This window comes from Columba livia, chromosome 3 (assembly GCF_036013475.1).
Source record: "Columba livia isolate bColLiv1 breed racing homer chromosome 3, bColLiv1.pat.W.v2, whole genome shotgun sequence".
Classification (NCBI taxonomy): Eukaryota; Metazoa; Chordata; class Aves; order Columbiformes; family Columbidae; genus Columba; species Columba livia.
Genome location: NC_088604.1, coordinates 25,074,113 through 25,090,057, shown reverse-complemented (window position 1 = coordinate 25,090,057; position 15,945 = coordinate 25,074,113). Strand labels below are relative to the sequence as shown.

General features: G+C 37.2%; 2 protein-coding genes across 7 annotated transcripts in view; one reads left to right on the top strand and one right to left on the bottom strand.

The window, feature by feature from the left end:
• MCPH1 (microcephalin 1) overlaps positions 1–15,945 on the bottom strand; it is a 126,893-nt gene that overhangs the window by 23,197 nt on the left and 87,751 nt on the right. Inside the window, exon 13 of one of the 3 annotated variants that reach the window (XR_010471152.1) lies at positions 4,516–6,087. The exons of the other annotated variants lie outside the window; for them this stretch is intronic. The gene's annotated coding sequence lies outside the window, so the exon portion shown is untranslated. The remainder of the gene's footprint in view (positions 1–4,515; positions 6,088–15,945) is intronic. 3 annotated transcript variants of the gene reach the window in all.
• ANGPT2 (angiopoietin 2) overlaps positions 13,641–15,945 on the top strand; it is a 41,477-nt gene continuing 39,172 nt past the window's right edge. Inside the window, exon 1 of one of the 4 annotated variants that reach the window (XM_005506794.3) lies at positions 13,641–14,405. In XM_005506794.3, coding sequence (XP_005506851.1) covers positions 14,124–14,405 — 282 coding nt within the window. In that variant the 5' untranslated portion in view covers positions 13,641–14,123. The remainder of the gene's footprint in view (positions 14,406–15,945) is intronic. The other 3 variants (XM_005506793.3, XM_065056063.1, XM_005506796.3) reach the window with 3 other exon arrangements.

The following is a 15,945-nucleotide window of genomic DNA, read 5'->3' as shown; positions in this document are numbered from 1 at the left end:
AAATTACATTCATTCATTTTTAATTTCCATGTTAGTCCAAACTAGTCAAATGCAGAGAGGAAACTGGTGACAGTTAAAATTACAAAGTAATCAATGAAAAGTTTTTGTGACCAAAGTATAGCAAGGCATTGGGATCCTATTAGTGAGGTCTATGAATCCATTGTGCCATAACCGGGGACTACAAAGTGGTTAAAGGTAATTATAGACACTGACTTTTATCCTGGAGAACTGGCTATGTAGCTAAACCAGAGGGGTTTTTAGCAGCTAGTTGGAGTGTCATATGCTCTTTGTAAATCCTTACAGGACGTGATCATGTGCTCAAGTACATAAATCAAGTACATCAGCCAGAAGCCACCCTGGTAGGTGGGCATCCTTCCCAGAATGGGCTTCTGAGCAATAATCAGGTGCATCCATGAAGTCCAACAGGTTTCTTAATCTTTTTTTTGTCTTGGCTGTTCTGTCTGAATGTGCTACATATGTCTTAAAAAATCCTTTGGATAAAATTGGCCTTTTGACTCAGAATGCCTTTGTAGGCTAACATTTAAAGGACACAGTCCACAAAAAACCTACGCTATGTCTTCCTCCTTCCAGTTTGAGCCAATTGTCCTGGTATGGAAGCAGGATGTACTTCAAGTTCTCATGTCTTCACTGGTAATAAAGGATAAAATTAGTGCCAGGCTCAACAATCTGTCTTTATTAAATAAAAATAGTCATTTGCATTCTCATCCTGAATATACAGAAGTTCCTTGCTTTCTTGTCTGTAGCAATGTATCAAATGAATATAGGGACTATTCTGAGTTTGACAGATGTAACACAAACTAACAGCAGTAGAATGTTAGAGAAGCAGCATATGACTTGCAGAAAGCAATGGCCTGGTAGCACCTTGTTTGACCTAGCATTCAAAGTGAGAGGATGACAGGTAGTTTCTGCCATCTGTAGTAACACAGTTAACACCGAAAACATGATAAGTGAAGGTAAATATTTCTCAGGATTCCTTCTGTGAGACTGGGAGCTGAAGTTCTTAGAAAAAACTCCATATGCACTAGCTTGCACATTACAAAATTTCAACCTGCAGCCACCACAGTAAGTTTTAATAAGTAAACCCTGTATGCAACTGTGGATCGTATTGTGCTCCTGTAGGCAGGACACCTAATTCCAGTAAAATTTGAAGTTTTCAACAGAATCAAAGGTACTGAAAGGACATGCTTCTCAAGAGGTGTAATAAACACGTACATGCCAAAATAAGAGGGGCTGAACAGTATTTGATATATAAATTGACAGAAGAAAAAAGTCTCAAAAGCAAAGTTAAATCTGTAGAATATGACCAGTTTTTACATGACCAACTTTGGAAATCTGAAAGAAAGGTCTTACAATGAGAATTTGAGTGGGATTTACATGTTCAGGACTGCTAACTGAATTACTTCAGAAAACAGGATTCTGGCTTCCAAAATCAGGCTAAAACCAAATTATGTGTTCTATTTATTTGCCACCTTCTATTGCCATTCTGCATGGTAACATTTTCATGCTTCTGTAACCACCAGGAAAATAATTATTTTCCTTAAATTTAAGCTATTATTTTTTTCTTAATACAATTAGTTCACAATCCAGGTTATAACAGATCAAAATAGCTGAGTAACATTTGGCATGCCCCGAAACAAAGTATTGTTTCTTTTTACCTCAAAACCCTTGAGAAAATTTATCATAGTTGCAGTTCAGCTTTCAAACATAACCTGAAGTACTCATGCACATAAGTGTAATATTAGAAGGCTGTAATGCTTATCCATGTTTATGAATCAGACATACATTGCTACCTAAAGTTGTAAAAGGACACTAGGAGTTTTGGAGGACTCAAAACCTATATTACATATTGCCTTTGAAAATCTTACTCTCATTCACTTATGAGCATTAAACATTTTGAAGTTTTATACCATACAGCATTCAATAGACTAGAAAGTACAAAATATATGACTATTCCATCTCAGGGATGTTGTTAAAAGTGGACTGTAACAGCTGACACCAAAGCAGGACATAAATATTAAAAACAGAATAAAGATTTGGTAATCATTCATCCCTCTGGTTTTGTTCTCTTGCCTGTGTCTTTCTGCTGGGCTTGGCTGATGTCCCACCTGACAGGGGATGTCCTGTATTATGCAGTCAAGTCTTGTTTCTTATATGAAAAGCATATGGGACATGGCTTTCCACATACTTTCATAGAAACCAGGCTGTTTTTCAGACGAAAAACTGGAAAAATGACACAGTGCATACAAGAATAAAACCTGCACGTACAGCATATGCAGCACCAGCTACAGTGTATTTGATGGCCATGTGAGGAGCTGTTACACAGTCCCAAACTGCCCTGAATTTCAACATTTAGTATTTATGGCTCAAAAATCTACTTTTGTCAAAGCAGATTAACTAGAAAAAAATAAAAGAGACAAGAAACCTTCTCTCTTTTGTTTCTAATCCTGAATACCTTCATTTCTGTTCGTCATCTGTTCATTTAAATTACTACATTCCCCCAGCTGTAATATAATGCAATACTAATTAAACCATCTGCCACTTAATTTTTGGGAAACAGATGCCTCATTCTGACAAGGAAGAGCTAGAAAAAAATGTAATTTGATGAATGAACATTTAATGACTTTATGAACACTGAGAAACCACTGAGGGGGAACCAAGTTTCACTTACTGTAAAGCCTGATTCTCATTTTGGACCAGCCACAAAAGCCAATATTTTAACTAGTGGTGACACCTCTTGAAAAAACTTCCAGTTGTTTAACTAGTCTGGTGAATGTTTGGTGAGAAATCTGTATCTTAAAAAAAAAAAATCTTCTTTGTGTAAACTTGATGCAAATGGCAACTGGCTGAGTATTCACATGTTCCAGTTTAGTTTTAAAATATATTTGTATTTCCAAATAAGACAGCTGTTGGCCACTCTTGCTGCTCATGTCATTAACAACTTCAGAAGTCTTGGGCCATCCTCTGTGAGCAGACACAGGGTATCTGCAAATTATAATAATGGAAACAGACCCACATTTTGTTTACTTCAGCAGCTTCTGACCATTGTGCATGCGAGACACATCAGAAAAAGGTTCTGACTGATACTAGAAAAGCCTTCTAAACGAGGGGCCCACAGTTTGCCCTTAAAGGATCACTTTTTTCTTAGTTCTCCAGGCTATCTGTTTATTAGAATTACTATTGTCTTCAAAGTATATGTAATTTTTGTTTATTGGGTGTACTGCAGTCTAAAATTGTGACCAGCAGAGTTAGTTAAGATGTTTGTGAGTGCAGATTTTCACTTGGTTGCAGAACTAGTGAGGTGAAATATATGAATACATAGAACAAATGTTTCAAAATAGAGGTTCTAAAGTCAGAAATGAATCTGTCTCAAGTTAATAAAAACCAAGAACACTCTGATTTTGATGTAAACTTTGTGGCTTGTTATACTGATGATGCCTATGAAGTGCATTTTTAAAATTATTCCCTGAAAATACATTTAAGTAAGTGTTGGCTTTGTTGTTGTTGTGGGTTTTTTTTGGTGTGGTGTTTTTTTTCGGTTTTTGTTTGTGTGTGGTTTTGGGTTTTTGTGTTGTTTGTTTGTTTGTTTAGTCTGAAAACAAAAGTAGCAATTAAGATAGTGATAGTTGAGAATAATTTGTCTGGCTGTAAACTTCTCAGTTAGCCAAGCAGGTTTGCATGTGGCCAATAACAGTCTCACTCTGATGCTTTTAGTAATTGGATTAAGTATATTCTTTTGTATGTCTCTGGTAGAATTAATAATATAAAAAGAAGTTGTTCCACGATTGCAATGAAAACTAAAGAGATAATAATTTGCAATATTAAAACCACTGCTGTGTCATATTGCAATAATTGTGTTCCACAGCTTTCAGGCATTAATATTAACTTGTGACTGACAGGTTTAATTTCATGGCTGCGAGAAAATGCAAGAATGATTTCAAATACATTAATTGTGTTTTTATCATCTGAAGAGGGCTATTGTTTCTACAAGCAGTTTTCAGGTGGAGTTCGAACATAAATATTTTTTCTTCTTTCGGGAAAGTGATGAAGTTAAATGAGAGAAATTAAGAGATGAAAAAGCTTATGAGGTCATTTAATTCTTACTGCTGCCAGTACAGGGTTTTCCTTCACATATTTCAGTGTTTTGCCCATCTATATGAAATTACCCATGCAACAGGGATTCCAACACTTCTCATGAGAGGCTTTTCTACAGCCTCATAGACCTTAGCCTCAGAAAATATTTCTTTATACTCAGTATAAAATTAAAACAAAGTTTAGGCCATGAGTCCTGATGGTTCCCCTGCCTGGAATACTTCACAGCTGGCTGAAAACTCAGTCCCTTGCTAGCCCATCCTTCCTTGCCAGCTGTAAGGGAGGGCTGCAACGGGGCTCCAGAACAGGCACTGCTTAAACATCTCAAATGACATTTATTTGGAGCTCTTAACCTTGAAAACTGTCCCTACAGCATAAAAGAATTATATTTCCAGAGTGAGTTACCTATTTAGACCAAATTTCTTGGTGGAATGTTATTTAATCATTTCATAGTCCGAGTGAATGCATTACTGAAAAAGATGAGAGTCAAAACAATTAAGTTGGGATACAATAGTAAAAAAAACCAAAAAAACAAAACAAAACAAACAAACAAAAAAAAAACAAACAAAAAACCACAGCAATAAAATGAAAAAAAATACTATTAACATACTTTAAATTCTAAATTTAAATACTATTAACAGCACTTTAAATTCAGACAATGGAACATATCCGAAATCTGGAACAACTGTCACTTCCTCCAATAAGTCAAACTAGAACTTTTAGCAAAAGAGACAAGAAATCAGGTGAGTTTATCCTCAGTTCTCATCACCTTCTGCAGAAAAGTGGTCAGGAGAAGGCTCCTGTCCTTCCCATGCAGTTTACAGCAATGAGGGTTTTATAATAAGCCTGAAGCCAGCATTTGTATTGTCTGCTGAACTTCATAATGTGCATTTCACCTAAACTGGGTGCTTTCATCTGAGTTTGTTACTCAAGAGTCCCCTTCTAATCAGCAGAGAGAAGTCCCCCTGACTCCACAAGGAAGCCTTAGGTGAGCTGATCTTTGTATTTAGACAAAGAAGGCCACCTTGACACTCTGTGCAAGGGTACAATCTTCATTAACAGAAGAGGAAATTAGGAGATATTCTTCTAATTGACATGGCATAATCTAGTGAATATTTTAACTTTATTGTATGCATTTTTGTTCTTAAAAATGATACTTGAGTGGGCAAACAGGCAAAGGAAACCAGAAATTAGTAGAATAACATCAGCTGATCATTAATTTAATGAATTAGATATAAAGCTACTTGTGTTCAAGAAAAATGCTATTCACTGGACATTGCTATTAACATACCACAGGCTACAGCTGAAGCAGTAACAACTAATATATCATTTAACACTAAAAGTAAAGCATGATTAGTTATTTAAAATAGAATTTGATCAAAGATTTGGCTGAAGATATTGACTTAAAAATCAAGTAAGCACATACAACTTCTATAATCAAGTTTAAAATGAAGCTAGTAAGACTGAGTGATTTGATAGGATTTGTAAATATAAGTCAGTTTGGCTGTGGCTAGCCTGAACGGGGATTCATTTTCAAACAATACTGACACCACCAATAACAGTCTCTGAATTTCATTTGTAATGAGACAAACTATTTCCAAATATTTGAATTTTCTCTGTGTAGTGAAAGTACTAAGGTAATAATTCAGATGCAGATGAAGTGAAAGACCAGCAAGAGGACTTTCTAGTTGGTTTATGTTGGGAAGAAAATATACCATTTTAATGATAGGATACTCATAAAAGATTTGATCTTCTGTGTACATTCCACTGTAGATGGAGTATTACCTTTCCAGCAAATGATTTATTTGGAAATATTAAGAATTGACTGTTACTTAGCCAGTGAGGTACACAGCAATAGGAGTTTCACTAGATGGTTGTATGGAGGCAAGGAGTCCAAACTCAAAGGAGCCCTTATCTTTGTCTCAGTATGCAGGTAATCTTTCTCCTGTCCCATCACAGGTTCTGACACATCACAAACTAGAGGAAAAAAAACCCAATGTTTAGTTCCTTCCTTTGCTTGTGCAACGGTAAGACCAACAATAAAAAGTATGCCAAGTTCTTGCAGCAGAATCAGCAAGAGGGTGGGCACTGTTTTTGAGAACTGTTACTGAACTATCTTTATTAGTATTGAAAAAAGCAAAGATTGATATTTAAGGAGTGCAAAAATAGTTTGCAGTTGCTCTGTCCTTTTCAAACTGCACATCCACAACACAACTCAACAAATATGAATGTACAAAAATATGCTGCAAATATTTTTCTTGCACTCTCCATGAAAAGGTTAGCTTATGTACTGTATTTTTTTTCTTGAGGGAAACAGATGTCAGGAACTAAGTACCTTACTGTTGCCATAAATGTCCTCTGTCTCTCTGAAAGCTTTGTTTATTCCTCTTACACAGTTTCTCACTTCCTTTTCATTCTCTCTTTGACATCAGTTTATCTTTGAATTCAGATTCTTAACTTGAACATGCTCTTCGGAAGTATGACACGCTGTTATTATCAAATAAGTGTGCTATTACCAGATGAGAGACCCTTCCGCTAACCTGAATGACTGCTTACAAGAGGAAGGGTTTAAATCACAATGACTGAGGTTATTTGTAAGGCTAGATTACTGTCAACTGCTTAGACATTTTAAAAACACATTCCTTTGAACAAATGGCATATGCATTTTTCTTTAAGATGTCAGTAAGGCAGACTTCTCATTTTCCAAAAGCCTTCTGGATTCTTTCACAGTCTGCTGCCTTTTCACATCGATCTAACACAATGTTCACATGACACAACAAAAGTGAAAAACTTACATAAAGATTTTAGGTTTAAATTATCCAAAAGCGCAAAACTCTAATTAAAAGGATATTTTTCAAAAAGCACGTAAACAGTGTACAAGCATATAAAGTAAGAATATCTGTTAATTTTTTTCACATATAATTCAATAACAGAGTAAATATGCATGGGCTATGGAAATAATTTTTATAAATAGGTTTTAAAGGTCTTACTAGAGCTAGTTGCTACACATTAGCAAGCAAGTTATTTCATTCCATTTCTAATTGATGGTAACCTGTTTAAACAAGTGCTATATTATGTTTTACCCAGTATGGGAGATAGACAAGGCACAGCACTTGACACTGTCAAAGATATTCAGCAGTCCAGTTGTAAGACCCTTAACATTAACTGTAATTTCCATGTTAATTTTGAACTCATGCTATTTCAGTTTAAGGTGTAACTGCACTTGTTACCAGCTAAAGTTTGCTGTCATCACGTAACTCTGAAGAGAATGAGCACAGACTTGGTGCACTACAGCCGGAGGAAGGACGTATAGCAACTATTCTTCATAATCCTGGGACTCACTTCCTACCTCTGCACATGGATGATTCATCTTTCAATAACAGTCATTATTAGAAAATGCTCACAGCGAAAGAAACTACCATCTGGCCTACAAATAGGAAATTCACTAATGCATTGTAAGAATCTTCTTAGATATCTGCATATGTTACTGACACAGTTTACAGTTTTACAGATATTTGTGTATTCAACTTCAAATACCCCTTGAAAATTTGGATTGATAAAGGAAATCACTATAAAACTAATGAAACAGTAAAAACTAAGAAGCATTTTGTATTTTAAGAAGGTTTTGGAATGTGGAAGTGATAATGACAGGAATTTCAAAGACAGTAATTCATGTTATCATTGTTGCTCAAGATGTGATACCACAAAGTCCTGATCTAAATTAACAAGACCAACTATGTTTTAGGTACAGTGGCATCTACAACATACTACGCATATACATATATATGTATGTATATATAAAATATTTTTTTTCTTTTAATGTTAATATAATATCAGCCAAAATGTCCTTTAGCAGATGTTATATAACAAAAATGGGATGTCAAAATAAGTCTATAAGTGGAAAATATGATCAAGTGAAATGTGACATTAACTGAGAAAAGAGATTCCAAGTATAACCAAGACAGTTCAAGAAAGCCAATCTAGTCAGTGCCTGCCAAGTGACCAATGAAGCTGACATATTTGGTAGAAGAGGTACTGAATTTAGAGCTGCCAAAAATGAAAATCAGTTAGAAGCAATTAAGCAGACAGTCTACTTGCATGAAACTCTGAAAGTTGTATGACAATTCGTATGAAAGCAAAGTTGAATGTAATTTACTAAGAGGCATAAGTAACATAATAAACTTCACGAACAAGTCACATTTCGAATGTTATGGAGAAGCTAGACAGAATATGTTACAAAGTTAAACATGTTGATGGTGAGGATCAGCATAGCATTCTTAGAGAGATTAATGAAAACATAGCATCAAAAAAGGAGAGAATAAAACACCAAAGAAACAAAGGGATATAAACATAACTTGCAGATTATACATTTAAATGCATTGAAGAAGGGTGGCAGTATCGATTGTGAAAGAGAAAAAGGGAATGCAAGCATTTCCGGGGAAGATATAGTCTGATTTTTGGCCACGTTTTCTTCCACTAACGGTGTGACAACTACAAAAAAATACCATGTACTGAAATGATGGATTGGGTGTTCCAAGGCAAGATGGGAACAGACTGAGTCACCAAGACAGAGTGGTAACTGAAATTTTCAGTGGATCAGATTATTGATCTCTTGTCCCTTCAGCAAAAGTACAATATGAGAATTCCTGGGTAAAAGCCCTCTCTTGAAAGGAAGGGCACTCGAAGGAGATGTTAGGAAACATCAGAGACAGAATATAAAGAAGACTATGAATTCACAAGATGTTACAGTAGATGTTCTGAGTGATTAGAAATAAGCTGCAGCTGAGAAAGTGAGGGGAATCCTGAGATGTTGTAGAAGTTATGAGAGATTGATGGAGAGGTGAAGAAGTTCAGACCAAATAAAAAGGATAATAAGCAAATGGTGGGGAAAGGAGAAGTGATTTTCACTAATTTTAGAAGTGCTAAAGAAGTTAACTACGGGTCTTGATGAAAACAATTTGTTTTGGCTTATCAGAAAACATAATAATTTGGCACTCATCTCTTTCAAAGAAGGGTAGAAGATCTCAAAACATAAGATTTTCAATAAACTAAAAATCTAGTAGGGTCCAAGGTCCTGTTCCCTGTTTTTTAAGTTATGAGTTCTTGAGTCTTGTCCTTGTTGACATTTGTTCCTTAGAAACATGCTAAAATACTCCCAGTGAAATAAAATATTTTGAAGCCAGCAAATGGAACTATAATACCATAAACTATGCTAATTAAATATTGAAGTACTAGGAACTGAAGGTGGGGCCTTAACACTGAGTGTCAAAATGTGAGGCATGTAAATACCAGGAATATATAAAATATTTCATTAGTTTACTCCAAATTTCAGACAATTTTTCATCTCAGATTTGATTTTGAAGTTCCATATTCTCACACTACAGCATTTTCATTTGTATATGTGGGTCAAATTTCCCTAAAAGAATGCAGCAAGAAAACCGACATTTTATATTGTTCTGCCTTTATTTTGCACATATTTCTTTACATATTTTTGCCTTGCTAAAAAAAACCCCAACAACCTGCTGAAATGAGAACTTATCTACTAAATCAACTTCTTGAAAGTTTTAGGTGGCAAGGTCTGCAGATAACAGGCTAGAGCCAAGCCAACTTGTTACAATTTTCTTACATTACTCAAAAACTTTTATGCTTCCTTTTCTATCGGACATCTCACAATATCTCTGTATTTGCCTGTCAAACAGAAGCTGTGCAGCTGTATGTAAAATGATAATTGGAAAGATAGTGGTATTCAGGCATCTCTCTCAAGGCAGCTTTGTCATATGCTGTATGGAATAAAAACAGGACTGGCTGAGTAAGGGGATTTACTGTTTCCCAGGAAAGGAAATTGCCTGCAACACATCTGGCAAAATGTTCTAAATGTTTAGTTTTAGCAAAATGTACATTTCAGCTCTTCTTATAAGGTGAGTTCTGTAAAGTGGGTATCTTCTTTCTAAAAAGGGAAGGATCTAATTTGTACTTTAAATATACCAAGCCACTATTTGCTGTTTTATGTCAAATACTGTATACACTCAGCTATAAAGCAAGCAGGAAATCAAAGGCTGAGTAGCTATATTTCAGCTTGCAGATCAAATGTACAACTCCATATTGACAGCAGGAATAAAAGATGAAGAGACGATGAACATGAAAAAAACACCGAGAGGAAGCAACTGGTCTGAATCACAACTTTTTATTCAATTTGATACTGGCATATATAAGATTCCATGCCAAATTATTTACATTCCTTCCTACTTCATCATGCCTAACAATGAGATGTTCCTTCTCATAACTGACGGGAGACAGATCTACTCTGTCATTCAGCTTTTCTGGAATAAGCCCTGCCCTGTCCTGCAAGCAGACTTGTTATTATGCCTCCGAGGCTCAGTAAAAAGGCTGTATTCAGGCATCTTCCTTCCTCCTCCTCAGTTTTCAAGGACAAAAATGTATTTAACTTGCCTTACTTTTCACACCAGTTTTCTAAATTTAGCTGTTACTACTTTCTTTCCCTCTGAACTCTGACTGGCTTTGACTCTGGGGAGGCAGAGAAGACCACTTCCTCCTCCACAGCTGGGAAAGCTGCTCCCAAAGGGATAAAAAGGGTGAAGGATCACAAGCAAATCCTCCAAAAGATGCACCAAATACGGCACTATCCTGTACTGAAGGGTTAAAGGGATGTATATTTATTTTGTTGGCAAGGTGAATGCGCACTAACTTTCTTGGGCAGTGGGAAAGAGCACTTCATTAAAGCAATATGAGTCTGTTGGACCCAGATGGTGAAACAGCAAAACCGTCCCTCAGTTACGTGTGTGTGTTGGGGGTTGTATTCCAGTTATTGCCCCTATGGCCTGGAAGTATCAAGGAAAAGTTGAGGAAAACATTACCACGGTGAACCTCAGGGTGTTACTGCAAGAGCTGAGTAGCTAATTGGTGGTACCTGCAGTGCTGGTAAGGGTCTTCCATTAGTAATTTGTTGTCACTTCTCAGAATAATACCTGCACTTACCATACCTTTTCCCTGAACTACTGAGAGCTGCCATAGCAACTGGCCATTCATTCATTAATTTATTCATTCAAAAAAACTAAGACGAAAACAATACAAAAAGCCCACCCCACAAAAAACCAAACCCAGCCAAAAAAGCAGTAAAGGGGGAACTAGATTCTCTTTCCAGTATTCATACAACCACAGTTCTCCCTAGTGGAGGTCCAAGATACAGCAAGCCCTGTGAGGCAGCCTCCAAGTTCAGCTTTGTCCTGGCCCCATTACGGCTCAAGGGCCTCTCAGGGTCACAAATCAGCCTTTCCTAACGGAAAACAGGCTCCAGTTCAAACATTTAGAGACACTCCAGTCTCTCCTCAAAAGCCCTACAAAACTGAGCTGCCAGAATACGTTGGTGATTTGACTCACCAGTGTGGCATACCGATGGCAAGCTTCATAGCAATTCAAAACCTGTCGATTTAATCAAGCCTGTCATGGAAATCCTGTCTAATGGATTCTCAGCATCCATTAAATCTTGTCTTTTATATATGTGGAGTCCCTTGAGTAGATGTCTAATAATAAAAAACAAAACCCCTGAAAGATTACACTGGTCAGTCTCATCTTTCTCTTTAACATCTAAAGGATTAAAAAACGCATGAAAATATACTGAGAAAAATTAAGATTACCTTCCAGTTTCTTGTCATTTAAGAGGGAGATCCTTTCAAGGCTGGAGCATTCTTATTTTCAGCACTGCTCTATTGAGGGCCCTGTACTCTTTGGACTAGATATGGGAGCAGACCAGTTTAAGGATGAGTACAAGTCAGAATAGGAAATTCTCATTTAACTTAGCAAATCTAAAAAAATATTCGAAGAAAAGAAAATATTGAATATAAATGTCTGGTTAGATACCTAGAAACGCTTCACACAGTCTAGTGTATAAATCTAATCCTCTGTCCTCTTTTCATAATAGTAGGTTTCCCAACTACCTTGCAAAGGGCTGTTATTCATATGGAATTAAGCATTCTTTCACAGACTGCAATATATTGAAAAGCAGAAATCACTAAAGAGAAAGCTTTTGAGACTTCATTAACAATGCAGGTAGCTGTCACATTAATTTGCTTTGCCATTTGAACACAAAGTTGAAGGGATGGAGAATGCTTAATTTATAGGCCAAACCTTCCAAATATATACATTTGGAAGAAAATAATCTTGACTGTATCCCAACCGTATGTTCCAACCATATTCCTCCATTTCCACTGGCTAGACAGATGAACACTCCACAGGATATCTATCAAAGTGGTTCCCCAAATCACAGTCCAAGTATAATCTGAGCCTTTCTGAATTTAATTCTAGTGATTTTCCTCTCCAGAGATAACTATGTATTATGTAAAGAAATCCCAACAGCCTCCAACAATGTAAGGTATGTATTATAGCTGCTACAACTATTTTTGACAACCCCTGAACACAACTTCCGTGATTCAAAAAGTAAAGACCACATTAATACACTGTATGAAATATAACAAGTAGTATAAAAAAGTCTGTCCTAAGAGATCCCAAGGCACTCTGGGATTTTTCTCATGTAAGAGAAACTTCACTCTGTAATTCATGTTAGTTTGACTAGCATGGCATTCCCTTTGTTTATTTTAATTAAGAAAAATCTATAGCTTCCAGGTCCAGACCTAGCAAAACTCTCAGGCAGTTTGTCTTCAGGAGTCAGTATACTATTGTACCTGTTTCAAAAAGACGTTTTCTAAAACAGAGAAGTAACCTTTTCCAAAATTTCAGTGGAATTAACTCTTTCTCAGAGTTTGGTAAGTTGCTTAGTAATTTTCTGCTTTTTCAAGATCACTGATCCCTGCAGAGAACATGGGAGTGGGAAGGAGGGGAAAACCCCTTTTTACTCTTACACATACATTTCAAATACTTACTTTCTTAGAGTTTCCCTCACCTATTACAGGTATTTCCCACTTCGGAGGGCACAGAATTGGGCTAGCGGGAGCTGCCAGGATAGCTGCTGTCAGCCATGCCACTTGTGAGCCCTTCCTGCCATCGCCTCTGCAGATATCCCAGCTCACTTGTGATTTGCAACTCTTGTTAACATTAGCACTTCCCAAGTTAGCCATTTAATACAGACAAATAAAAAAAGCATTTTTAAAAAGGCCCACAAACACTTAACTCTTCAAAGACATGACTAAAAATAAGTATTCATCTCAGAGATTCAGTAAAATACAATGTCCGTGTTCAACTGAAAACTTTTAATTAAAACCCCTCTCTTGTTCTCTTTGCAAGGACATGCCCAAGCATGCTTTTGTATGCTTAGGACAGTGCCTTTCTCTGTAATTATACAATGCATTAAACACAAACACAATTGCATCTTAGTTCAGTGCATTAAAAAAAAATATTAAAGCAGAACAAACAAGGCCTGGAACTTTTTTTTTTTTGGACAGTGCTTAAAAATGATTACCACCACAAATAATTTACAAGCATAGTTGCAGGCTATCGGAACTGATTGCTCTGTCTAGGAAAGTCTTAATTAGAGCCATGCTGCAGGAATTCGCAGGGGTCCTGTTGCTGCCGGCTCCTCCCCGGGGTTTCCTCCCGCTCCGCGCTCGGACCAGCGCTCCCCCCGCCTCCAGCCCGCTCTGCGAACCCCCCCGCAGGACGGTGCTGGCGAAGCCGGGAGGGAGGAGGAGCAGGCCCGCTCCACATGTCTGCCTGCTCCTATCAACTTATCATATAAGGGACGGAGCGTGATCGATTCGGGTCCCCAGGCCGGAGGGAGCCGCTGGGCTTGCGGAGCGAGGGGCCGCTTCCCCGGCTGTGCGGGACCGCATTCGCTCCGCGCATCTGACAGCTCCGGAGCGGCGGCTGCGGAGAGGGCGGCACGTTTCTAGTTCGCAACTGGGACAGTACAGAAGCCCAGCCCTCATTCCGGAGGCACATGGCAGCTGAGCACTCCGTTTAAGCGCAGGTTAACTAGGTCTGGGCTCTCGCTTAGCACAACTCCAGCACTCGAGGTTTGCTGGGTTACCGCAGGAATTAAAATGCAGCTGACTGTATACTTCTGTTGGGGCTGCAGTGTTTTCTTAGCTTCAGGATACAGCTCCTTTGGTAAGAGCATGGAGACAGGCAAGAAGCAGTACCAGGTCCAGCACGGGTCCTGCAGCTACACCTTCCTTCTGCCGGAGACGGACAACTGCAGATCTTCCACTTCTTACGTGTCCAATGCGGTGCAAAGGGATGCACCTTTAGATTATGACGATTCAGTTCAAAGACTGCAACTACTCGAAAACATCATGGAAAACAACACTCAGTGGCTAATGAAGGTAGGGGAATGTAGTTTCTATTATAAAAATCTTGTTTACAACATCCTGTTATCTATTGCATTGTGTGTGTGTGTTGTTTTTTTTTTTTTTTCTGACAGTTTCTAAATTCACAACATGCACTATCTAAACTAAACTTCTGAATTACCTTTCAATCAAAAAGTACTTTTGAAGTCTAAGAACATAATTTTACAGATGAGAAAGGAACAGAGAACTGCACTGTTCTGCAGAGCTCATGCTTTAAAGTTTGTCATTACATTTGAGTTGCTTGGACAAATAGTAATTACATATGCAGGCAGGCTGCGAGCATGTCTAAGATTTCTGACATGAAAGAACCAGCTACTAATTTATAATCTACTGACAAGGCCTATTTTGTCTCTATTTAAGAATATAGAATGTACCTTTATCCAAGGCAGCTTTGAATTTTGTTTTTGAAGCGTGACTTCAAAACTTGAATGCAGAAACTAACGTGTGAGCCACGTTGATAAAGAATTGTAATTCTAAGCAAGGACTGCAAGTCTGACTTGCAATGAAACTAGCCCAGTGAAGTGACAGAATTTCAAGAAAGTTCATTAGCGGATATCCTTCGCATCCTGTAACATTTCCATTCAAATGTACAACACTGAAGGGAAAAATGATCTGGGAAAGGTGTTACAGCTTTCCTTTAATGCAACTACATTGCAAGGGAAAATTACTTATTTATTGCCAAAGTGGCAACATTGGTAAAAATATACCAGAAACAAGAGAAAAACATGTATACTGCATAGGTTCTTAACATTACTGGACAATAAACCTGATCACTATTCCATCTTTTTGTAGAACCTCATTTGATTCTAAATGCTGTATAGTTTGTTACATTTTGATTTAATAAACCTTTATTTCATTGGTTCCTGAAAAAGTGTCATAATATAGTTTAATTACATATTACATTGGTGTGTTTACGTCTCATACCAAGACGCCTGTCTTCTAAGCCATAAATATTTTGAGGGCTTAACTGAGCAGTTGACATGGTGTCTCCAAGTAAGTGTTCAAGTGATGTCATAAAGGGTTTTTTTTTTCATAAAGAAAGAAATATTTGTTGCAAATGGAGAGAATTCATAATTCTCTACAATAAGTAGCCAATTCTTTATTCTAAGCTTATATGATTATAAAATAATTTTGCATTAGGGTTCACTTCTCTCATCAGTTACAAAGTTAAAGAACTAGCATGATACAGTCAAAGGAACCTGCTAAACAATTTGTGTGTGTAAGAAAAGAAGTTACGCTTCAAAGCAGAAAGCACAGTATTTTCATCTACCTGAAAATGAACCTTGAAACTTAAATCCAAAATGAATACACTTGAAGGCTGCTGCAGTGTGGGTCTCTAAATCTGTCTATGGGTTTAGGATGCTTAATTTAGACATCCAAATAATGTCCGCTCAGTAGCTTTTGTTTTTTTAATCTCACAGGCAAACATACTTCCCTCCACACTTACTTACCTTTCTACTTATTAATTTACAATGCTCACTATTGTCACGTTAAGACCAACATTAACAGATGTGCA